This window comes from Ailuropoda melanoleuca, chromosome 14 (genome assembly GCF_002007445.2).
Source record: "Ailuropoda melanoleuca isolate Jingjing chromosome 14, ASM200744v2, whole genome shotgun sequence".
Lineage (NCBI taxonomy): Eukaryota > Metazoa > Chordata > Mammalia > Carnivora > Ursidae > Ailuropoda > Ailuropoda melanoleuca.
In genome coordinates, this window is record NC_048231.1 from 11,333,902 (window position 1) to 11,359,805 (window position 25,904).

Consider the following 25,904-nt stretch of genomic DNA (forward strand, 5'->3'; position numbering starts at 1 on the left):
CAGCTCAGTGAAGCTTGCAAGTCTCTGTTCTTTTACAGGTCACCGCAGAGATTCCCCGGGCAGCACACAGGGAGCGTCTAGCTCTATGGCATTTGAGATTGGGCACCGTAGTCCTCACACGACAGAGGCGGAATTAGAATCTGAAAACCTGGCCTTGAATCTTGGATGTCATTTACCAGCCAAATGCGACAAGGAAGTCACAGTGTCGTGGAGTATTGGTTTACTTACCGTAAAGTTGGATCTCTCTATCTACTTCACAGGACCGTTCTGAGGGTAAAATGAGATGAGGCATTTGCCTTGCCCTCTTCTTATGCCAGAGGTGATATTTCTAACTTAACCATCTTCTTTAATGCTGACTATTCATGAAGGGGAGACTATTTTTATCCCCATTCTACAGAAGGAAAGACTGGACCCCAAGACAAGTAAAGTGACTTGCGCAAGGTTATGCCACTAGGTGGCAGACCCAGGATTTGAACCCATTCTGTCTAGCTCCAGAAAGCATGTCTGACCACTGTGTTACTTCTCAGCAGAGGAAGAGAGGCAGTTCCCTTACAGATGGTCTTCATTTTTGTTAGGAGAATCACAAGTACTTTGTTACTGTTCCAGCATCCAGTCTGGGCTCTTTTATTGGAGGGCACCGGGGAGAGTTTAAGTCTATTAAGTAGGGAGCGGTACATTCAGGTTTGCTCTTTAGAAGGATGTAGGGCGGAGGCTGGATGGGCAGGCAAGGGAAGTGGGCAAAGCTGAATGCAGGAGTTGGGTGGGAAACATGTTCACACAGTCCAGGAGAGAAGGCATAAGGGAGCAGAGCTAACCTTTGATAGGACCTCTCAGGCACAGAAAGGGGGGAGGAATTAAGTGCTGGTGCTGTTGCTTCCAGTCTGGTTGCAGAAAGGATTCCCTCCTCCTGAAGTGAGCAGTCCACACCAATGGCAGTAAACACTAAGGGTTGTATTCCACATAAAAAGAGAAACCATGGTTCTCTTGGATTGAATTCAGGGGATCATCTTGCCCTGGTCCAGGAGCTGGTGTGATGCAGCTGTGACCATTCCCAAGGTGGCCCTTTGGAGACCATCCTGGGCAGGGCCCTCCAACATCCGGCTGGACCTTTTGTTGCGCTATCATCTCCACGTGGGTTGGGCACCCAGGTGAGGTCTCCTCTCCCCACTCTGACCCAGCTGTGGAGTTTTTGGTACCGTTCCGCATCAATTCTTTTCTTCCACTCCCCCAATAGGAGACCAGGTCCCCTCTGACCTCCTCTCCCAGAACTCCTAGGTCACAGAGTGGCTGCCCCTTGGCCCTCCAGTCCAAGGCAGGGAGCCAGGATGCCTGGGTCCCAATCCTGGATCCACCACAGGGTCACAGGTGGGCATTACCCGTACCCACAGGGCCCTCCCCAGCAAGCAGATGCCTAGGACATGCTTCACCTTATCTCCTCGGCACTTCTCCTGGGAGAAACGCTATAGGACTTGGGCTGTCACCCCCGGAAGCTTTTCTGAAAGAAGTGAATGCATCCACTCCCCACTCCCAAGGCCAGTCACAGCCTGCCCTGTGCGGGTCACCTTCTCAGTTGTTTTTGGTGTCGATGCGGTGGGGAAGCAGATTTCTTAACTCCTTTGAGCCCTAGTATCCTCTTCAGAAAAATGGGGCTACAAGTATTTTTCTTGCTTATTTTACAGGACTGTTGGGACAACTCGTGGACTTATGTTGAAAATTACACATGCTGAAGGCCTGATTTTTAGCCGAGTGGGCATTCCGGGAGTGAGGGCTGCTGGAGCTCTTCGAGGCTTCCTCAGACAGAAGGGCCGAGAGAAAGTTCCTCTTCCTCCCAGTCTCTCCGGGAGCCCACTCAGGCCGAGCAAGCGGGCGTCGCTCCTCAGTGGGGTTGACCGCGAGCCTCCCCTCTGTCCGCTCTCCGATTGGCTTTCACCTGCCAGAGGGTCGGCTGCTACGGGCCCCTGGGCCCGTCAATCAGGGCCGCCCGGCTCCGCCCCGCCCCTCCCGGGGGTTTATAACGGGAATTCCCATGGCCCGGGCTCTGGCGTCCAACCTGCTGCCGCCGCGGCCCGGCCGAGCTGAGTGAGCGAGCGCCGCGCGCAGAACACACGCTCGCGCTCCAGCTCCCCTCCCTGGCGGTTCATGACCGCGCGCTCTGAGCGCAGCCCCGCCACCCCGCCGCCCGCCGCCGCTAGGGCCCCCGAGGGAAGGAAAGCAGGAAGGCAGGCGCGGCCGTGCGCTCCGCGGAATCCGCGCCCCCCGCCCGCAGCCGGCTGCCCGGCCCGGCTGGCACCATGCTGCCCGCGCGCTGCGCCCGCCTGCTCACGCCCCACTTGCTGCTCGTGTTGGTGCAGCTGTCCCTAGCCCGCGGCCACCGCACCACGGGACCCAGGGTAAGTGCGCCCCCGGCCGCGCGCCCACCTGCGGAGGGAGACTGAGGTCGCCTGCCCACATCCCCCGGGGCGGGGGGAGGGGGGAGGGAGGTGTCAGACCTCGGGCCCCCTCATCCCCCAGCTCCTAACACCCAGTCCCCGCGGGCTTCTGGGCGAATACAAATTTCTCCCGTTCTCCCCCCACCCCCATCCTTTCTTGCAGCGCCGACTCTGCCTCCCGCCTTCCCCCTGAACTGTCACTGTTGGGTTTTCTTTCCCCGTCTCTTCTCCCAGAGTATTTTGCTCCGAGCGGGTGCCTCCAGCGTCCGAAAAGGCTCGCTCTCCGCTCCAGTAGGCTGCCCTGTGGTCTCACACTGCGCCCGGTCCGGGTCCCGGAGCGCTGGCGTTCTTGGCAGGCGGCGGGGGGCAGCTCTGCCTCCAGAGTTTTAGGTTACCCGAGAGCCACACAAGGACCTTGTGTTGTTGTTGTTTTAAAAAGCGATCGCTGCTCGTAAAACCCACAGCAGATAATTTTAATGCTGTCTCCTGCTGGGCACAGCCCCCGAGGAGGGGTGGAGGTGGGGGGCTGTGGAGAGGAGCTGCGCAGTGTTCAAGAGTCTCTTCCCCCTGACTTCGGGGCTGGGGGGTTGAACTACTTGTTGAACCTTGGTCTGATTGGAGTTTCTGAACGATATGAAACGTGCCAATTCTGTGCACAGGACAGGCTGTCTAGAGCATTGTAAAATCTCCTGGAATTGAAGGCATTGTGTTCATCTCTGGTCTACATTATTGCTCCTCCCATCCCAATTGGTCTAAATGAAGGATTCCGCTCTCTTTAAAAAAAAAAAACAACAACAAGACAGAAAAAACAAAAAACCCCCAAAAAACCTGTGCTAGTAAACCACCTGGTGGCTCTTTTGACCAAACTTAATCCAGAGGATCTCTGGCCAAGAATCAGCTTATGTGAGGGCAGTCTCTCAGGATAGCTGCTTGCCTCAACTGGCAGCCTGAGCGTCCCTGTGAAGCAGCTGGAATCTTTGTGAAAACAAGGTTGGTTCCTTAGCCGCCGTGAGCGTTCCTGGATATCTCCGGGCCTCGCCCCACTACCACCTGTTCAGATCGCAAGTTCTTTATTCGTAGCTCTTGCTGTATGGGAATCCTGTTTATAGCTGTCGTGTGTGTGGAGGAAAAGCCTTGCAAAGGTTGGCGAGCTTTCCTGACTGGCCAGATGCTGGCTGCTGACGTGGGAGCCCAGCTATCACTGTTAGATCAGATTTGCAGCCACTTAGGAAAGAGAAGTGTTTGTCCCCGTGTTGTGCCGGCCCTTGCTTTTATGACCAGATGTGCCACAGCAGCAGTTAAGGTGCCGCAGATTAGATCCAGGGCGTGTCGTAAATCCTCGACAGCAGGCGTTCCCGAAGCTGGGGCAAGTGTGGGCTCTGGGAGGGACTTTTATGGATGCAGATGAGGATGCCTTTTAAATGAAGCTGCTTGGTTTGATATTAGGACTCGCAGCTCTTAAACTCCGAGGTCAGGAGAGCCACAGCGTTCCCTCCAATAATTAGGAACAGTCAAGACAGAGACGCAGACCAGAGCACCCCGACTGAAATCTGGATGCCCGCCCACACGAGAGGCCTGGAGACAAATGGTGGGGGGCTCGTTTGCTGCTGGGCATGTCTAGCATCTCAAGCCATATGGCTTTCCTTCTCTGCCTCCTGAAATTGGAGGAAGGAACTTCTAGGGGTAAGCTAAGGGCTTCAGGGAGAAATAAGGACATTGGTGAGGTTTCCCTCCAGCTTCTTTAGTTTAATCATTTGATAGACATGATGAAATAAAACAGGAACTGTAAATAGGCTTGTGCAGATCCCAGCTGCGTTCTCTCTCTCTCTCTCTCACACACACACACACACACACACACACGTGTTTAAAAAGTACCAAGGGAAAGCTGTTGTCTTAGGTTGGAGGTTACTTGGGTGCATCTATAGGCGACAAGAAGAGCTGCCCTTCAGGAACACAGGGGCTGGGCCATTTCCATGATCGCTTATGCTTAGAAGAACAAGGAGGGGGATCTCCGTAGTGCCATTTTGCAAGTGAGACTCAGGGAAGCTCACTGGCTTGCTTGACACACTCATGGTGCATATGTAGCTGTGGGAGCCCAATCTCAGTTTATATGGATTTACAGGTGGTGGGCTCTCCCTGCCACCAGGCAGTTGCAGGCAGTGCTCATCCCCCCAGCGGTGCCGTTCCTCTTAAAGGAAGAGATGGCTCCGTGAGACCATACCGAACCCGGATGCATCAGAGAGGCTGTAAGAAAGCGTTGATAATATTTTTTGGTGTCTAAATCGCTAAAGGGTGATGTCTTTGAGTTTCAGCCTATCCCCAAAGACTCCAGCTCTCTTCTGTGGCTTCTTGGTGGCCTGAGGAGTGGCGCTCTGGTTGCCAGTGTCAGTGTCAGAGGAGGGGCAGAAACATCTGGCTTGTTGCACTATTCCCTTGGGCACCCCTGGGTCTCTTCAGTTAATCTTTTGAGTGACAGAGGCTAAAGGATTGGCATCGTTTCCAGCTGGCTTTCTAGGAAACTGAGAGCATGCCCTTTTGGTTTAACTTTATCTGGCTCACTAATTGAGCTCCCCCGAGGCTTAGACCCCAATCCTCGCTCCCTTATTTGCTTCCTGCCTTCATAAAATTCCTGACATCTGTGTGACTCTGGAAACCAACAGCTATCAAGTATCAGATTGGAGGCTATTATGTAGGAAGCACCTGATTTTTTGGTCTCCGAGTTCTGAGCGGCCACTTGGCTACCTGGGACGCTGGTCAGGATCCTTTTAATTACTGAGGAGGCAGCCATTTCTTTAATCCTGTACAATTTACCGAAAATGTTTCAGGGGAGAATGGGGTGGGGGAGGGGCTCTCCCAGGCTGATGAAGTCTGGCTGGTGGTTAGGCCAAGTCAACTCCCTGTCTTTGTCTAATCCTGTCTGCCCTGGAAGCCCAGGAGCTGGGTGACGGCAGGGACGGGGCCCATCTTCTCTACTGGTGTATCCCCAGAGCTCAGCACAGGGCCAGGTGCCTGGTGGGGATGGACTTTGTTGTTGTTTATGGAAAAAATAAAGTAATGCAGACAATGCATGTTTGACAGCATTCTAGGGGTTCCACTTTCTTGGTGCTTTAGCATGACTGGAGGCCGGAAATAGATTTAAGAAGTTTGAAAATAGGAGAAAATGGGAAGGTCAAGAAGTCTGAGTAAGGAATTTGGTTTCTTGTTTTATGTCTCTTCTTTACTGGTTCTCTCTCCTCTCCCTGGCTTGGTTTGCCCTTCAAAACCCAGCTCCTGCACGCAGCTTCAGGAACTTTCCTACAGAACACCCTTTTGGGGAGAATTGGTCACTCTTGCCTTCGACTAACTCTGGTTCACTTGCATTCTAACTTTTGCTGATCTTTCTACGCTGAGCATCTCGAGATCAGGCCAGCATCTCCACCTTCTCAGCACTAACTTGCTCCCTTGGCATGTCACACACAACCCTGTCTTGTGAAATGAACAAACTCACACCCCCTTGAGGGCAGAATAGAGGTCTTATTTGTCAGTGTGCTGGGTCACACTGCAAAGGTTCTGTAAATGTTTACTGAAACAGATCAGAATCTGCAGCCATGTCCAAGCTAGACCCCTTGCTCTCATTTCAACCTGAAATTGGTTACTTCACAGATAATGTTCCCCCCATGTATAAGCTTTTGTTCTTTGTTTAAAAATTAGTATGTGTGTGGTTATGGGAGGTTTGGGGGAGGAGAGACAGAGCAAGCAAACTGGGATGGGGAACAGGCTGCAGCTCTACCCTAATCCCTGTTTCTATCTTGCATTTGCTAAATGTGAAACAGCTTCTAGACAGTTCCCTTCCTTTTGACTAGTCTGCTTCAGTGTCTGGACTGGGGTGGGACCTTGAGTCTGTGTAGACACCCTTCTTATTACCTGTGTGCCTGACAAGACCCCTTCTTTTCCACTCGGGGGATTTATCAGAAATGCTACCCAGGTGTTAGGCAAAGAACTTTGTTCAAGCAGTTTGATAGAACTGACACGTGAAATTTAAAGGAACGAAATTGAGAAGGGCAGGAAGAGGAAATAACCATCTTAGAAACTGTAGGAAATGCTATGAAATGGAAAACACTTTGATATTATCTCATTATTTCCCAGAGTTGAAATTCACATTTCTTATGGCCTAGCAATTCCAGTCCTAAGTACATATGCCCCAGAGAAACTCCTGTCCAGAAGGAGACCTATGCAACCCTGTTTGTAATGCTCTGAGCCTGGAAAAAGCCCAAATGCCCACTAGGAAGGGCAGATTAGTTGATGTGGTCACACAGTGGGGGATTACACTCAGGCAAAACAAAGGAGCAACAGGGACATGAAAAAATATGGATGAATCTTGGTAATATGATATTAAGTAAAAGAAATATGCAAAAGATGGAGCATCCCATCTTATAAACTTAAAAAGAGCTAAAATTAAAGAAAATATCTCCTAGGAATACGTATAGCTACAGTAACACTCCATGAAAAGAAAAGCAAGGTAATGCTGGACACAGGATTTAGGGTGAAGTTATGGGGGAGCAGACGGTTGGAACCATGTGGTGGGGTAAATCATATGGTTAGTGTAAATTAGTGTCAATATTTTACCTTTTGGGGGAGGGAAGGATGGGTTTGAAGGTATTTGTGCACTAGTGAAGATTAGTGGCTGATTAAATGAAAAATGAAAGTGGGCCCTGCATAGACCAGTGTTGGGTGTCATAAACCAAAGTTTATGATTAATTCAATTCTTGGTACCCCGTGGTCAGACAAACAAAAGTTCCCAGAGCAGGGACTCCTGTCTTGCCTCCTTCTGCTCCCCCTCTTCCAGATGTGCATGTGGCCGTACCTAAAATACCATGTTGGGGAGTGATTATTGGCTTTTGTTTCAATTCTTGGCCGGTTAGACCCAGAGCAGGCCCAGGCCCTGGCATAAATATCTACATCAGCTGGCCAGAGCGCTCATTTGTAAGGCTGAGTCGGCCGTGGGCAGTCTTCCCTCTCCCTTGCTCAGGGGGATCAACCCTATACATCTGAGTCCCCAGCCCCACAGAGTAGAAAAGTTCACTAGCTGATGCTTGGGTCAGAAGCCTTACTTGCCCGTTCTGCGTGTGGGGGATGGGGGAGTGTGTCTGGTTTGATGCCTGTCTTCGTTCTGGCCTCCGTCCTCACCCGCATGGCAGAGCCTGGGGGAAGGGAGCATGGCCTTACTTAGCAGGTACAGGGCACCCTTTCTCTCCCAACCACATAGAGATCTATTGTTTGAGCAGCCAAGTTCCTGGCATTGCTGGCGGGGGGTGGGGTGTCTGGGAGGGGGCCCCCCTCCTTCCTCGTTTGTCACTGCAGAGCTGTTTGGGAGAGGACAAGGGTTGAGTTGCGGATGAGAAATCGATCGGAGCTGCTTGTGAGGCCTGCCAAACAGGGTTGGCATTGTACATATGTGCTCCGCACGCATCCAGAGTCACCGAGGGAATAAGAGAATTGGATCTCCAAGAACATTTCCAACAGCCCCATAAAGACCCCAAAGCAGCATGGGTCATTATAGCAATTAATTGGATTTTCGTTTGCATCTGACATCATTCTAAACTCAATTGCTAGATCACAAAATAATCTTACCTTTGGCAGAAATCTAAGCTTGTTAGGTGTGGAGCCCTGTGTACTTCCCAGACACTGATTTCAGCCTCCTTTTTTTGGAGCCAGGGTGGGGCAGCCTCTGCGGAGCAGGGGGGAAAGGCTGCTCAGGAGAGCTGGAGCTTTGGGCTGGGTCTCTCCCCCACCGACTGGGAGGACAGTACTGAGCGAGGATCCAGGAGACAATCCGGCAGATGCTTTGAAACCTGATAAACACTCTACAAATGTGAGTGGCTCTGCCCTTGCTCTTTAAAAAACCATTTCACAGGGCAGCATGGATCTGATTCAGATAAGGGTTGAATGTTCTTCTTCGTCTTCTTCTTTAAAGTATTGATAGTGGAGAAAAACTGGACCTACTTCCCAGAATAGTTCATCTTTAGGACTAGATAAGCATCTCTAGGACCGTGCTGGGAGTTTTAAGTATTTTTGGTGGATGTCTATTGTGTATCTGTTCTCGGAGAACTCTGCAAAGCTAGGGAGAGGACACAAAAGTAGATCATAAGTACGAGGGTGAGGTGGAGAGTGTTGTGAAAGCCCACGGACCGGGTGCTCCCTCGGGTGCATGGAGCCGCTGATCCGCTCGAACACGGTGACTTCCCTCTGTCTGCAGCGCTGTCCACTGGACCTTTTGTGGGAATGGTAATGTTCTGTATTGGCACGTGTGTCAATACTAGAGACGTGGCTGTCGAAAGTTTTAAATGTGGATAGCACAACTGAAGAACTGAATTTTTAATCAGTTTGATTTCAAGTAATTTAAATGTTAATGTTCACAGCCACATATGGCTAGTGGCTATCCCATTGGACAGTACGGGTCTCTAACCATTGTGCCCCACCCTACCTCCTGCTGAATACCACCACGTGCCCCAGATTGTGGTCATACTGAGCCACATCACGTTTCCTAACCTTTCTTTTCCTTCCCATCTCTGTCCGTCAAAATTCTGCCCGTCATTTGAATGGCTCCATACAGTCCTCCCAGGCTGGCCCAGGCAGAGTTCTCTCTGCACCCTGTGCTTTGCTTACCCTGGTGTCAGTGCGTGTTCCCATCTGCCTGGCGTCGCAGCCGACTATATGCAGGAAGGTGGTGGGGAAGCCTCAGCACAGACTTTGGAAGGAGACAGACCCAGGTTTGACTCTGTCTCTGCCACTGTGGTCCTGGGCTGTAATTTAACTTCATGGGCCGTCAGTTCCCTGATTTGTTCAATGGAGGTCACAGCATCTATGTCCAGGGTGGCAGGGAGGATGCAAGTGGGATGTCTTAGCTTCCTATTCCTGCTATAACAAATACCACAAACATTGGCTTAAATAACACTCATTTCTGGAGATCGGAAGTCTGGCATGGATCTCAATGGGCTAAAAAAATCAGCAGAGCTGAGTTCCTTTCAAGAGGCTGTAGGGGAGAATCGTTTTATTGCCTTTTCCAGCTTCTAGAAACTGCCTTCGTTCCTTGGTTGGTAGTCCCCTTGCATCTCCAAATCCAGCAATAGCTGGTCAAGTCTGTTTCATGCTGCCATCTTTCTGGTTCCGACTCTCCTGCTTCCCCCCTCCCCCTTAAGGACTCTTGCGATTGATTACATTGGGTCCTCTGGAGAGTCCAGACGTTCTCCTTATCTCATGGTTAGCTGATTAGCAATCTTGATTCCTCCTTGCCATGTAACATAGCATTATTAGGATTAGGACATGGGCATCTTTGGGCCGGCCATTGGTCTGATTACCACATTGATTAAGGGTCGTATATATTGCCTGGCTCATAGAAGGTGCTTGATAAATGGGGCCTGTCATAATGACCCACATCTATTAGTTTCTTTCCTTTCAGAGTGGGAGTCTCTTAATGGTGGAGTTATTTAATTTTCTTTATAGAATGTCTGATAAATGTAGATTGTTTCTTTCCTTGTAAAGATACATTGAACAGTAAAAAAAAAAAAAAGTAAATGGCAAATCAGGATATATGATCCTGTTTGTGCAAAACAAAAAGTTGGTTCATGTATAGAAAAATTGGGTGGATTATAAGTCATGTGGTTATTGGTAATTATCATGGGGATGCTCCACTTCTCTGAGTTGTGTTTTAGTAATTATTAAACTAATTTTGTTCACGATGAGCATTTTTTAGTCTTAGAGGACAATAATAAAGATTAAAACATGTCTTAGAGGACAATAATAAAGATTAAAACATTTTAAAGATTAAAACAATAAACGTGATTAAAAAAAAGTCCCAAACGTGTCTCAAATCAGCCTGAGTACCCTTGGATTCAGTCTACATCTGACTGTCAGACTGTGCTTATGTTAGGCTGATTTTCTAGGTTTAGTCCCCTTAGTACCAGACCTCCTACTCATTTTCAGCATGCTTTGAACTCAGTTTGCTTTAAACTTTTTTCTTTAAGATTTTATTTATTTATTTATTTATTTATTTATTTATTTATTTGACAGAGAAAGAGAGAGTAAGAGTGAGAGAGCTCAAGCAGGGGGAGCGGCAGGCGGAGGGAGAGGGAGAAGTAGGCTCCCCATGGAGCAGGGAGTCCAACACGGGGCTTGATCCCAGGAGCCCGATCCTAGGAGCGCGGGATCATGACCTGAGCAGAAGGCAGACGCTCAACTGACTAAGCCACCCAGGCGCTCTGAACTCAGTTTGCCTTAAAGGAGAGTTTCCAATTAACCTTAGCAAGACATAAGTGTAAAAATGTACTTATTGCTGCTGGTAGGGATATAAATTAGCACAATCACTTTGTAGAATTGACCTTTTACTTTCACTTTGCTGTATGCTCTAGAGAAATGTGCTTAAATATGTGCCAAGACACATGTTAAAGGACGGTCATAGCAGCGTTCTTTGGTAGCAATAAAAAAATTGGAAATCAGCTAAATGCCCATCAGCAGGAGACTAGAAATAAGAATTAAGGTATGTATAAAAAGTGGAATACTACACAGCACCCAAAATGGCTAACCTAAAGCTATAATCATTATTATGGATCAATTTCATGGAAAAAGGCAAAATGTACAAGAACACCTACATTACACTATTTCTATAAAGGTTGAAAGAATGCAAAAATGGTAGATTGTTTAGGAGTGCATACATTTGTAAAGAATGCATGAGAAAATTAAGGGCAATGATGACTCTGAAGCTTGGGTTAGGGGTTACTTAGGTGTGAGGGCAGGAGGGTGAGTGACACACTGGAGGGGACATGGAAGGCTTGCATTGAATTGATAATGTTTTATGTTTTTGAAGCGGGAGGTGAGTACATGGATTTTTAAATTCCATTTTGTATGCATTACATCATAGATCATAAAGTTTTCCAGCAAAGATAAAAATGCATTTGGATACATCACAACAAAGTTTTGAGAGGAAGTGGTAAAAGTGATGCTTCTTTGAGGGGTCCTCTGCTCCATGCTGCTGATCACACTTTTCCTTTCCCCAGAAGAACATGTTCAGGGACATTTAGCCAAACATATGGCCCCCCTGCCTCCTTGCATTGTTGGCCACCTTCCTCCTGCCCTTCTGAGGCCCTGAGGCCACGCCTCTCCCCAGCCCAAGGCCAGGGGCAGGTATGGTCCCTTCTCCCACGTCTACCTGACAGTGCTGGTGTCCCTCTCTGCCTTCCTGGGCCTCTGCTCTTCTCACTCACTGTACTTACTCTCACCGCATGATTGGGGATGAAGTTGATGATTTTCTCAAGTTTACTGATCATTAGTTTAAGGTTGCCAGAGTTGGCAAATAAAGATACTAATATGGGATTGCCTAAATTGTAAATTGCATACATTTGAAGGATGTAATTGAATAATATAATGTAAAAGAATATAAATTACAGAAATTTGAATTCAGATAAATAACAATGTCTTAGTATGGCCTAAATAGAAACTTATTTGTCATTTATCTAAAATTATTTGTCGGGGCGCCTGGGTGGCACAGCAGTTAAGCGTCTGCCTTCGGCTCAGGGCGTGATCCTGGCATTATGGGATCGAGCCCCACATCAGGCTCTTCCGCTATGAGCCTGCTTCTTCCTCTCCCACTCCCCCTGCTTGTGTTCCCTCTCTCGCTGGCTGTCTCTATCTCTGTTGAATAAATAAATAAAATCTTTAAAAAAAAATAAAATTATTTGTTATTCATCTGAAATTCAAATTTAACTGGGTATCTTGTATTCTATCTGGCGATCCTACATTAGGTCTTCTTCTTTTAGGAATCATCTGTCTAGATTTTTCACTATTTTTTGAAATAAGTATGGTAATTTTTTTCCCTGCCTCACTGGCTGACTTGGAAGAGTTTTTGTTTGTTTGTTTTAATACTAAGGATATTAATCTGTTTTTCTGTCATGTCTGGCAAATGCCTTTCAGTATAAAAAGACAATGGTTTCGATCTACTAAATTTTACATCTGTATGTAGTTAATATGTCATTATGGTTTCTATCTTCGAGAAACGTCTCCCCCTGCTAAGATTATAGAAATTAAGGTGAATAAGTTTCTAAAGTTGCACAAACAGCATGAGATACATCACAGCGGCCGTCCGTTTAATGTTTGATAGGAGTTTGTACAGTATTTTATGTGAACTAAACTTCTTAATGTAACCCCATGGAAAGAGCACTTGTCCTGTGTTTCAGAAATTCCCAATAATGTTTGGAAAGAAGATGTATCAACTGAAAATATTCCATTAAAGGTAATTACTTGGGGGAAATTTATATAAAAAGTGTTACTTTGAGTAAGCAGGCTATCCTGGAAAAGACACTAGGACTTTGGCAAAGAATTTACTCTCCTTCGTCTTTGGATCTGTTCCATTCATTTAAAAACCCTTTCCTTATTATGAAAACTTCCAAATATACACAAAAAAGGAGAGAGTAGTATAACAAATTGCCATGGAATCCTCACACAGCTTCAATAATGAACAACTCCTGGCCAATCTCGTTTCTTCCACCCATCCCCCAGGCCCCCGTTCAGACTATTTTGCAAGTCCAGACATTATATTTTATCATCTGCAAATATTTTCAAATATATCTCTAAAAGATAAAGACATTAAAAGAAACCTAACCACAATACCATATCACAGCCAAAGAATACTAATAATTGCTTAATACATTCCCCATGTTTTGAAAGTTGGCATTCGGCCACTTGGCTTTTGTGAAAGACCTACAATAGTACCAGTTTTCACTACCCAACAGACATCCCAGGAGGATTTTTGCCTTTACAAAAAGAGGGCAAAAAGCAAAAATAGCATTCAGCATTTGCTTTGCAGCAAGCCCTTGTAGAGGTGGGTGCAGCTCCTTCCCCGGGAACCACACTCAGCAGCAGCTCTACCTCCAGCCGCTGGAGCTTTGAACTGTGTCTGTGAGCATCTTGCTTTCTCTTGATTTATTTTGCGCATCCGTTAGAACGCTGTGTCCCAAGGTATCAGAAAATCTCGAGACGTTATATTTTGGGTCTGGGAATGCTAAAAAAAATTTACATATAAATGAATGGTGATTGCTTCTTTATGCCTTTTCTGCTTATAAGATGTTTCATAGGAAGGCTGTACTTTGGGATCCCTGTATAATATAATTCAATCAACATTCAAATCTCCCTGATTACCTCTTAGAATGTGGTTTTATGTTAGTTTGAAATAAGATCCAAATAAGGCCCACATATTGGTTAATTGGTCTGTATCTTAAATTTCTGAATCTATGAGTTTCCCGTCCATTTTTTTTTTTTACTTTGTAATTTATTTTGAATAAACAGGTTGTTCTAGGGTTTTCTGCACTAGATGTTACAGACTACACTCCCGTAGTGTTGTGTACTGTGTTCCTCTATCCTTCACATTTCTTGTAAAATGAGAGTTGGATCTAGAGACTTGATTAGATACAGATATATAGATACAAATATAGATATATTTTTAAAGATTCCATTTATTTATTTGACACAGAGAGAGAGAGAGAGAGAGAGCGTGCACAAGCAGCGGGAGTGGCTGGTACAGGGAGAGGGAGAAGCAGGGTCCCTGCTGAGCAGGGAGCCCAGTATGGGGCTCGATCCCAGGACCCTGAGATCATGACCTGAACCGAAGGCAGACGCTTAACTGACTGAGCCACCCAGGTGCCCCTAGATTTGATACTTTTTTGGCAAGTCTGTTTTGTGGGAGTTTGTCTATACTTCCACCAGGAGGCACATATCATCTGAGATATTAGCATCAGTTGGGGATCCAATTTATTAGTTGTCAGTGATTTTTTAAAAAAAATTTATTTGAGAGAAAGAGCACGCACGAGAGAGCACGAGTTGGGGAGGGGGAGAGGGAAATGGAGAAGACAGACTCTCCACTGAGCTGGGAGCCCATCATGGGGTTCGATCCCAGGACCCTGGGATCATGACCTGAGCCGAGGGCAGACGCTTAACCGGCTGAGCCACCCAGGTGGCCCTGTCGGTGACTTTTAAACAAGTAACAGGTTATACTGAAAAGGGCTTCTATGTTTTGTGTAGCGAGCATTGCCATCTTTCTCGTCTCTGGTGTTGCCTACAGAGAAAAGGGGCTTAGTTGCCAATGCGCTCTTCTCAGCAATGGCCTTCTGATGGGGGTGCTGTGTGTGACTGCAGAGCTCTGAGAGGAATACCTGCCCTGAGTTCTTGGTGGGTAGCCTAGGAAGGATAATCTCCTTCACTTCTAATGGAAGCAGTAAGAGCACGAGCTGTGATAATCAAAAGGCCTTTAAAGTGTAATTGTAGATCAGCTTTGAGTACGATCTTTGGTATGTACATGTCAGTTGGGAATTTATATCAAAAGAATGGAGACCACATTTTGAACTGGCTTACCCAATGAAGGTACAAGGTGGGTTTCAGGCTTGGTTTGATTCAGCATCTTATTAATGCCGTCAAGCATTCCCCTCTGCCATTTGTGTTGTCTGTATGTTTCTCCCTTCTGCCTTTTGCATTGTCTGTTTAATTTCAAGCCTAGCTTTTCATGGTGGCGGGATTGCTGCAATGATTCTGTACTTCTCATCCCAACATCTTACTTTCTAGAATACAGGAGAAAGAAGTGACTTGAAGTAGACCTTTCAGAAGAGGGACAAGCTTCATTCTTAGATGGTGTCAGAAAACTTTGGCATTTAGCTCATCGATCTAAACCGGATCAAATGGCCATTCTTTGAATCAATCCCTTTGGCAGGAGAATGGCATGCTGTGAGTGACTTAGGTCTGGATTCCTTAGGGTGGTCACTATGGCAGGGAAGGAGACAGAGTACCCATTTCTGGAGCTGGGAGTCAGGTGGTTCCTCCTCCCTCCCCTGACCACATGGCTGCACAAGGTCGGAGAATGAAAGGGATACGAGGGCAACAAGCACAGTGTCCATTTCGGGGTCTGGAGCATTATTTTTTTTTTCTTACCAGCAGAATGGTGGGGTGGGCTGTGTGGTAAGAAGTGTGCTGGACACTGATGGTCACAGCCCGGTGAAGGGGGAGCTCTCCTGTTACTGTGTGATCAGTTCCTTCTTCTATTAAAGGGAGATCAAATCACCTCCAAGGTTACTATCAGCACAAATGTTCTGAGATTAGGAGATGATAGGAAAAAGGGAACATAGGAAAAATTTGGACCCTTTCTGGGTAGAATAAATAGGCCAAATGAGGATGATTCCAGAAGGCCCCCCAAATGATATAAGCAGTGGGAAGAAATCTCAGGGACACCTTCCTTTTATGCATGAGGTAAGACCTGTCCCCAGTCCACACAGCCAAAACCCACATCCCTGCCTCCTTGCTCTGTGACTTTCTCATTTAAAGATGCCTGGAGAACGTTGGGGAAGTGGCAAAGGTCTTGCCAGGGGGAGGAACTAGCTTGGATTCTAGTAGAGGATTGTTATTTCTGAGTTGCTTTTGGCCAATTCACTGATTTCCATGTGGCCCCAAACTCAGGACATGTGGAATCTTGACCATCCTTGTCACCTGACCATTGGTGTTCTTATACCTTCCGTTTCATAGGGTTCTGGTTTCTCAATCCCTAAAAGAGGTGAGTTCCTGGTTTCTGCAGATGCTGAAAGTTTCAGTTAGGAACGTGCAGCAGAGCAGACAGAACAAGGAGCCAGTGATACAGTTTGAAGAAGTAAAGGTTGACCTTGCCATGAGACTCTTAATGCTTGTTCATAGCAATGCTATCAGTGCAGACGTACACAGAGTCAAACAGTGAATGGTCTGGAGTGCAGGGGGCATGCTTTATGGTTGGTACAATCTTTTCCTGGGAGGCCTTTAAAAAATCAATACCCAACTTGAGGGCTGAAGTGGAAACCCTTGGTATTTGTTGAAGAGGGTTTGAAAGTGTCCAGGACACTTTCTCTCCCTGTGTCCCCGAGGGCAGATCCAGGGCTGCGCTGGCCCAGGCATTATGAAGGCAGTGGCTGAAGAAAGAACTAGATGCATCGTTTCTCTCTGTCTTGACTTCTCTTTGGCTTTGAAGATCACGTACCGATAAAAAGATAACACCCAGAGCCGAGGCTCCATCTACTGTTGATTCCCAGTTTCTAACTTTTCTTTCCTGACAGCTACAGCTACCTTGAGGATGACATGCATCTCCCGTATCATTGCTAGGTGGTGAGAGAGGTTGGAGCCGTCACTGTCTGATGAGCTGTTTACTTTCTTGCCCATCCAGAAGGCAGTGTGCCATAGTGCTTTGGGGCCAAAGAGACCTGCACTGAGTCCTAGCTCCAGTGCTTTCTCACCATGTGTTCTTGTCAGATTAACGAAGCTCTGAGTTTCAGCCCCCTCATCTGTAAATGGAAGATTTTATCTACCTCATTGGGTCATTGTGGACCTTAAATGAAATAATGGCAGGATGCTCAGTAAATGTGAACTGTTCATAAAAATAATGGATGTAACTGGAAAATGTGAGAGATTCATAGAAGAATCCAAAGTTGTTTTGTTTCCCTTAGTTTTGCTCTTTGGAATTAAAGCTATAAAGCCCATCAATATGTGGGAGATTTCTTTTTTCTTTTCTTTTTTTTTTTTTTAAAGGTTTTATTTATTTATTTGACAGAGATAGAGACAGCCAGCGAGAGAGAACACAAGCAGGGGGAGTGGGAGAGGAAGAAGCAGGCTCATAGCAGAGGAGCCTGATGTGGGGCTGTATCCCACAATGCCGGATCACGCCCTGAGCTGAAGGCAGACGCTTAACGACTGTGCCACCCAGGCGCCCCAATATGTGGGAGATTTCTAATCTGTGGTTCTGGTACCTTTTGTTTAAAATGAAACTAGTTCATGTGTGTGTGTGTGTGTGTGTGTGTGTGTGTGTGTGTGTGTGTGTGTGTGATAAATCAAATTCCTCCCTTTTCCCAACCAGATAACGGTAGGTCCGGAGGACTCTCTTAAATGGAGGAAAGATGTTCTTTGGTGTGATCTTTCTCCATTTGCTGTGTGACCGTGTCTTCTTCTCCAGGCAACACTTTGCTTCCTGAAATCTTCCTTCATTTTCTCTTTCCCAGGATGGGAGGTTGTTTTCCTGAGTTTAGCATCTGGAGGAACCTTGAGTGAGCCTGCTCACCTTCCCTTTTTTCTCTAAGACTGTTATTTACAAGAGCTGAGATATGGAAGCAACCCAAGTGTCCATCGACTGATGGGCCATTAGGAGGCAGCCAGAGGCCACGTGACTCCATGCGCATGTGCCCTCCTCATAACTTCTGGGCTCAGGGGTCAGGCTGGTGACTGCCCAGTGTGTTCCCAGATCGGGTCCCCAGGCTGCTGCCCCAGGAGGCGGGAGGAACAGTGCTGGATTCTCTGGTGCTCCTCATCTGTTCTGGCACCAGCCTTCCTTGGCCTGGGTTGGAAAGCCCATCCCAGCAGGTCCTGTGGGGGGGCCCAAACCCAATCCTCCAGGCTGCTTTTAGAACGGCATTTCAGAAAGGTAAACTCCTGGCTGTTAGCATGGCTTCCTGGAGGGATAGTTTCAGAGAAGGTGACTTAGACAGCCACGTCCACTTTTTCTCCCCTCTTAAACAGTTTACATTGGTCTATTTGGACCATTGATGTTTAAAGTGATTACCGGTAGAGTTGGATCAATATCTATCATATTTGTGTAGTTTTCTATTCCTTGTTCATATTTTTGGTTGCTATGTTCGTCTTCCACTTTTTTCCCCATCTTCTTGCTTGTAATTGAGCATTTTATGTGATTCTATTTCACTCCTTTCTTAGCATATCAATTATACTTCTTTTTTGAAAACTTTTTTTAGTAGTTGCCTTAGAATTTGCAATATGCATTTACAATGAATTCAAGTTCACTTTCTTTTTTTAAGAGAACATTTTTACTTACTGATTTTTCAAATTCTGGTACAATTACCATGCGGTCTCATACTAGTTTTAGTATGATTCAACATACTAAATGATTCAACAATTCTAGACATTATTCAGTGCTCACCATGAGAAGTGTCTGTCACCAACCTTACTACAATAATACTGACTGTATTCTCTATGCTGTACTTTTCCATTTCTGTGACTTATTTATTTTGTAACTGAAGTTTGTCCCTCTTAATTCATATTATCTATCCCCCCTACCTACCTCCTGCTCTCGTAACTACCAGTTTGTTCTCTGTGTTTAAGAGTCCATTTTTTTGATTGACTCTCTTATTCTTTTTTGTTCATTTATTTTGTTTCTTAAATTCCACAGATGAGTGAAATCATGTGGTATTTGTCTGACTTATTTCACTTAGCATAATACTCTCTAGCTCCATCCATGTTGTTGCAAATGGCAAGATCTCATTCTCTTTTCTGGCTGAGTAATATTTCATTGTATTTATACACCACATCTTCTTTATCCATTCATCAACTGATAGACACTTGGGCTGCTTCCATATCTTGGCTCTTGTAAATAATGCTGCTATAAACATGGGGTGCATACTTTCAAATTGGTGTTTTCATTTTTTTGGGGTAAATACCCAGTAGTGGACTTACTGGGTCATATGGTAATTCTATTTTTTAAAAAGATCTATTTATTTATTTGAGAGAGAGAGAGAGAGAGAATGAGCGGGAGGGGCAGAGGGAGAAGGAGGGAGAATCTCAAGCAGACTCTGTACTGAGTGTGGAGCCAACACAGGGCTCAATCTCATGACCCTGATCTTGCCCTGAGCCAAAACCAAGAGTCAGCTGCTTAACCGACTGTACCACCCAGGTGCCCCTGGTAATTCTATTTTTAATTTTTTTGAGGGAAGTCCATACTGTTTTTCACGGTGGCTTCATCAATTTCCATTCCCACCAACAGTGCGTGAGGGTTCCCTTTTCTCCACATCCTCACCGACACTTGTTATTTCTTGTCTGTTGGATTCTAGTCATTCTGACAGATGTACAGTGAGATCTCATTGTGGTTGGATTTGCATTTCCCTGATGATGAGTGACATTGAGCATCTTCTCCTGTATTCGCTGGCCATTTGTAGGTCTTTGGCAGAATGTCTGTTCAGGCCCTCTGCCCGTTTTTCACTGGATTGTTTGGGGTTTTTTAGTGTTGAGTTGTATAAGGTCTTTACGTATTTTGGATAGTAACCCCTGATCAGATGTGTCATTTGCAAATATCTTCCATTCCATAGATTGTCTTTCAGTTTTGTTGATGGTTTCTTTTGCTGTGCAAAAAGCTTTTTATTTTGGTGTAGTTCCAGTAGTTTATTTTCAATTTTTGTTTCCCTTGCCCCCGGAGACATATCTAGAAAAATGTTTCTACAGCCCATGTCAAAGAAATTACTGCCTACATTTTCTTCTAGGAGTTTTATGGTTTCAGGTCCTACATCTAGGTCTTTAAGCCATTTTGAATTTATTTTTGTGTGTGGTGTAAGAAAGCGGTCCACTTTGAAATGCCACTCTACTGCTTCTTGTATAGTGTAAGTATCTTATCATAACAAAATATTCCTAATTCTTCAATCCTGGTTTTTGTTTCATTGATGTAATTCATCTCACTTATATATAAGTTATAATCATTTAATGCATTGTTGTTATTACTGTTTTGAACAAACTTACATGTTAGATCAATTAAGAATAAGAAAAAAAGTTTTCCTTTGTCACTGCTCTTGCTTTCTTTATGTAGGTCTGTGTTTCTGATCTATATCATTTTTCTTCTCCCTGAGTAACCTTTTTTTTTTAATCATTTCTTATAAGGCATGTCTACTGGCAACAAATTCCCTTAGTTTTTGCTTATCTGAGAAAGTCTTTATTTCTCCTTCACTTTTGAAGGCTAATTTACCAGGATACAGAATTCTAGATTGATGGGTTTTTTTCCCCCCTCTCAACAACTTATCAAATATTCCACCCTGCTGTCTTCTTGCTTGCATGGTTTCTGAGGAGAACCCCAATGCAATTCTTACTTTTGCCTTTTTATAGGTGAGGGTTTGCCCCCTGCCCCCACTCTGGCTTCTTTCAAGATTTTTTCTTTATCTTTGATTTTCTGCAGTTTGAATATGACAAGCTGACATGTAGCTTCGGGGCATTTATCCTGCTTGCTGTTCTCTGAGTTTCCTGGATCTGTGGTCTGGTATCTGACATTAATTTAGGGGAAAATTCTCAGTTATTATTGCTTCAAATATTTCTTCTATTCTTTTCTTTTTTCTCCTTCTTGTAATCCTGCAACATGTATATTACACCTTTTGTAGTTGTCCCACAGTCCTTGGATATTCTGTTCTGTTCTTCTCCCCCACCCCCCATCTTTTTTTGCTTTGCTTTGCAGTTTGGAAGTTTCTACCTACATATCCTCACGTTTAGAGATTGTTTCCTCAGCTGTGTCCCATCTACTAATGAGCCCATCAAAGGCATGCTTTGTTGTATACCTAAACCAATATAACATTGTATGTCAATTATACTTCAACAACAACGACAACAACAATAAAGCTATTCTTCGTTTCTGTTACAGTGTTTTTTGACCTCTAGTATTTCTTCTGGATTCTTTCTTAGAATTTCCACCTCTCTGCTCACATTACCCATCTGTCCTTGCATGTTGTCTACTTTTTCCATTAGAGCCTTTAGCATATTAATCATAGGGCTTTAAAATTACTGATCTCCTAATTCAGACATTTCTCCCATATCTGAATCTGCTTCTGTTGGTAGCTCTGTCTCATCAAATTATGTTGTTTGCTTTTTAGTAAGCCTTTTAATTTTTTGTTGAAACCAGACATGATATATTACGTAGAAAGAACTGTGATAAACAGACCTTCAGTGATGTTGTGGTGAGGTGTGGGGAGTGAGGAAGCATTCTGTTGTCCTGTGATTAGGTCTGAGTCTTTTAATGAGCCTGGGCTTCTGGACTGTGAACTTCATAAGTATGTCTCAGTGTTTTCCTTCACTTAGATGGGATAGGATGGCTAGAGTGGGCCAGGGTTGGGTATTTCTCTTCCCAAATCAGGTTGATTAGTTCTGATAAAACCCCAGTAAGTTAGGCTCTGATTGAATAGTTTCTTTTGGTTGTAGGCCTTGTTAAAAAGAACTGAATGCTCTGGATTCTTCTCCCGCCCCCTGCTGGAAGCATGAGGGGACTTCTCTTTTAGGTACTGTGAGACCCTGGTACATTGTTCTTGCCTATCCCCAACACCCAATAACCAGGTGCTCCCCAGTGCTACGGTAAGTGAGTTATGCATCACAGTGAAGAGTGCTTGCCCATTCCTGAGCTCACCATGCTGACTGGGCTAATGACTACATACCACAATGGCCTGGTCTAGCTCATGGAAACTTTAGTCATATCAGCCTATAACTGGGTGTTATTAACAAAATCTTGGCCTCTTCTCTGAGGAGCTGAGACCCAGCAGTTAAGAACCTTGTTACAGGGACACACCTGAGTGGCTCAGTCAGTTAAGCGTCTGTCTTTGGCTCAGGTCATGATCCCGGGGTCCTGGGATCGGGTACCGCATCGGGCTCCCTACTCGGTGGGGAGTCTGCTTCTCCCTCTACCCATCTACCCTCTCTCTCTCAAATAAATAAATGAAATCTTAAAAAAAAATCTTGTTACATCCTGTAGCTACATATTTCTCCAAGTGTATATTTCCTAAAATATAGTGTGTAGCTCACCTGGGATGCTACAGGGTCCAGGAATGTGCATTTCTCAGAAGCACTGCAGGTAGTTCTCATGCACACTGTAGTTCGAGACTTCTTTAGGCTATAATTGTGGAAAGGAGTAAAATCTATCAGGCAAGGCCTGGACCCTTGGCTTATGCAACCTGTGACTTTAAAGAACATAATTGAATGCAAATTCAATTTGCTTTCACTGGTAGGTACTTACATATATCAAGATAAGCTCCCTTGGAAGGAAGGGACTTTTTGAAGCCTCTGGCCCCTGCTTTCCCAGGTGTTATGTTCATGTTTGAGGGTAGAAGAGCATCTTGTTTATGGGTTGGAGCCATTCATGAACTGGGTAGCTGCAGTTTTAAAAGGGCGATGTCCAATTCTGGTGGAAGACCAAGTCTTTAGGGCCACATGAAACTGCTATGCGATGAAATTTAAAATGAAGATTTCTTGGGTGTCTCGGTGGCTCAGTTGGTTAAGTGTCCGACTCTTGGTTTTGGCGCAGGTCATGATCTTATGAGTCATGGGACTGACCCCCTGTCAGGCTCTGCACTCAGCAGGGAGTCTGTTTGCAGATTCTCTCCCATTGCCCCCCCCCCACCCCGCACTCTCTTGCATGTGCAGACTCTCTCTCAAAATATAAATAAATAAATCTTTTTTTAAAAAAATGAAGATTTCTTTTTTTAGCCCCTTGTCCCATACTCAGGAGATGTCCAGTAAGATGAAAATAAGTGCTAAAATGTAAACCAGTCCAATGGAGTCCAAGAGCTTCCGAAAAGCTGGATTGCTGTTGGATTGTTCCATTGACCATCTCTACCTCCTGTATTGGCGGGGGGGGGGGTGTTTTGGACCTGAGCACAGCTCTAGTTACCGAGGGGCATTGTGATTCATTCTCTCATTTATTTATTCAATGATGAGTTGGCCTTTGATAGGGCTGTAGGAGGCAAGAAGGAAATTGTTTGCATCTGATCTAGAAAACCCACTACATTAAAAGACAAAGCATTCTGATTCCTATTAGGGAGGGGTGTCTTCAGAGGCAATGTGACAAATGTCCGAGAAAAGACAGCTTTTGCCAGATGGAAGAATTGTGCAAGTGCTTGTTGCAAAAGGCTTTGTCCCGTGTCTTTGTTTTTCAAATGCACAACAAGCTATTTAGTGGTGCACATACCATCCCACTGGGAAGCTGGGACTTGTCAGCTGGCGAAGTTGAGTGATGTGTTGAGAGAGAGAATTTCAGTGCATTCCGTGGTGGCTCTTTGCCCTGTCACCATCCTGAGAAGTCTATTATAGTAAACATCTGTTGTTTTGGTCTGCCTCATATCTAGTCTCTCTTTTCCGGTAATAAAATCTCTACTTTCTTTTCTTTCTACGTCCTCTTTCTACATCCTTCTTTCTTTCTTTCTACGTCCTCCCTCACTCCCCGTTCCCATAACTTAGGCAGACTGTCCCACCTTCCAATTGCAGGACAGTAACCTGGGCTTGGTCAATGAGTCTGTGCTTTCTCCCAGGTCAGGGCTGTTCTGCGACCTGAGCTGGACCAATAAACCCAATTGTGGGACTCTGTGGTACAGCTACTGGGGAACAGAAACTCTGGGGTTGGGACACTGTGAGGATGTAGGCCCATGGTGAGTGGACGTCATTTGGTCACTGTGAATGAAAAGCTTGCCTGGAAATAAAGCCAACATAGAACAAAACAGAGCTGAGAGAGGGAAGAGACTGGTTTCTGATAATATATTGTGAGCAGCTGGATGCAGCTATGCTTGAAGCTCCCGTGTATCTTCCATTATACGTGCCAGTAACTGCCTGTGGTAGATTAAATATGGCCACAATTTCTTTGTGACTCTTTTCATTAAGAGGTGGAGTCTATTTCCTCACCTCTTGAATTTGGGCTGGCCTGTGACTTGCTTTGCCTCATGGGATGTGGTGGGAGCAACACTGTGTGAGTTCTGGACACGGGACCTCAAGGAGCCTTGCAGCTTATGCCTTCACGCCCTTGGGCCTCTGCCCCGCAGCCACCATGTAAGAAAGTTAACCTACTGGAGGACGAGAGGCCATGTGTAGGAGGACTGAAGCACCAGTTGCTAGCGCCAGTTGCCCAACATGCCCTTGAGACCATCTTGGACCTTCCAGCCTAATTGCCCTTCCCACGGATTGTACCTGCACGAGTGAGGCCAGGTGAAGCCAGCAGAGGAAATGCTCAGTCTAGCCACAGCATCAGAAATCGTTATTTTAAGCCACAAAAGTTTGGAGTGGCTTGTTATGCATCAATCAGGAGCTGATACACTCTTCTTTTGGCTTAAGTCAATTTGATTTTGCTTTTTTGTCATTTGCAACAGAGACTGCTTTGCAATACTTCTAACTGATATATCATACACTAAGCCTTACCAGAAGTGTACCCTTGCAGAACTTCTTCCCGCCTATGCCACTGGGGCAGTGAGACCAGCTGCCCCCACCTACATCTCCACTTGTCGGAAGCACACATGTGAGCTCACCTGGTGGAATCTGTTTCTTGCTCGTGTTTGTATAACTTATTTGAATGATAGCACCACTGTGCCTAAAAGGTGGATTTCTCCAGCACATGCACTTGTCAGGAGACCATTCAACAACTTGTCTTTACTGGTCACTTATGTGATTTGACACTTGACATTCCTTCACCTAATTGGAGAAGGTTCTCTCCAAGATGACTTCTTGTAGTTCCTTTTTATAGGCTCTTACGCATGACTTCTGGGGTTCCTGGTCTGTCCTTAAAATGCCTAGGAGACGTGAAGCATGTTATTTGAGACTAAGGAATGTACTAGAGGCAAGGAAATAGCACCAGCCCTGGAGATGGGTATATGTGGGTTCAAAGCCTGGCTCTGATACCTGCTAGCTGAGGGCCTTTTGCATATCACTCAATCTGTCTGAAATTTGGTTTCTTTGTAGGTGCAATGGGAGGTAATAATACCTACTTGGTGTGGTTAGGGGGACCCGTCCTGTGAGGGAGGGCGTGGGGAGTGCCTGGCAGGCAGTGTTGGCAGCCCACATTTAGCAGTGACCTTCAACATTGTTTCTCTTGTTGAAGGCAGAGTATCACAGAACATATTTTTTCCGTCTCCTTTTATTTCATTGTTAACACTAGAAGGAATCATGCATTGTTTGGTTTGGAATCAAGATTGTAATGGGTCGCCTATAATAAAGAGAATTGTTTTCTGATAGCGTTATCTGTTTATTTCCTTTCAAATATGACCCCTGTAGACATGATCAGAATGGTGATGATATAAACTAATTATAGCATCATGCGGTAACGTATGTAATAAAAATATGATGATGGTGAGATAGTGGTGCTATGGCAACGTATAGGAAAGGGTGGCTAAGATTCTTTTGGGAGCAGCATCAAAGAAGTCCCACTTGATCTAGGTATTTAACACTGAGTAGGAGTTTCCAAGGCAGGGATTGGAGAGGAATTTCTAGGCGAAGGCATGGAGGTATGAGAGAGTGGTATGTTCCAGAGACTGCAGGAAGTTCAGTATGCCGTGATGTGGGGTAATTGTAAGGGAATGTAAGGAGGAAGGCTGGACAGGTGACGATGAGGGTCGCAATGTCCCTATATGCGAGAGAGTTGGAGTTGTACTGTAGACAGTAGGGCATCACTGGGGGACTTTAAGCAAGAGAGTGACATGTCTAGGCAATGAAGAGTTTGCAGGGGTGCAAGACTGGAGGCTGCGGGACCAGTTTTGAACTAGTTACAAAAGACCATCTAGAGCTGATGAGGATCCAAGTTAAGGTGGTTGTCGTGACCGTGGGAGAGACAAAGGACTAAACTCTCAACGAGGCAACATTGCCAGGAGTTGGTGGCCAAATGGATGTGGGATGGTTGAAGGTAAAGGACAAGGAGAAATCAAGGCTACTTATTTGTTTTCTCAC

The 25,904-nt window shown here is 45.5% G+C and overlaps 1 protein-coding gene across 7 annotated transcripts in view; it reads left to right on the forward strand.

Annotated features, from left to right (window-relative positions):
- Positions 1-2,027: 2,027 nt before the first annotated feature.
- Positions 2,028-25,904, forward strand: part of SMOC1 (SPARC related modular calcium binding 1) — a 154,740-nt gene continuing 130,863 nt past the window's right edge. For 3 of the 7 annotated variants that reach the window (XM_034641986.1, XM_034641987.1, XM_034641988.1), the window contains exon 1: positions 2,029-2,390. In XM_034641986.1, coding sequence (XP_034497877.1) covers positions 2,292-2,390 — 99 coding nt within the window. In that variant the 5' untranslated portion in view covers positions 2,029-2,291. Of the gene's footprint in view, positions 2,391-25,904 lie in introns of all 7 variants that reach the window. The other 4 variants (XM_034641989.1, XM_034641991.1, XM_034641985.1 and 1 more) reach the window with 2 other exon arrangements.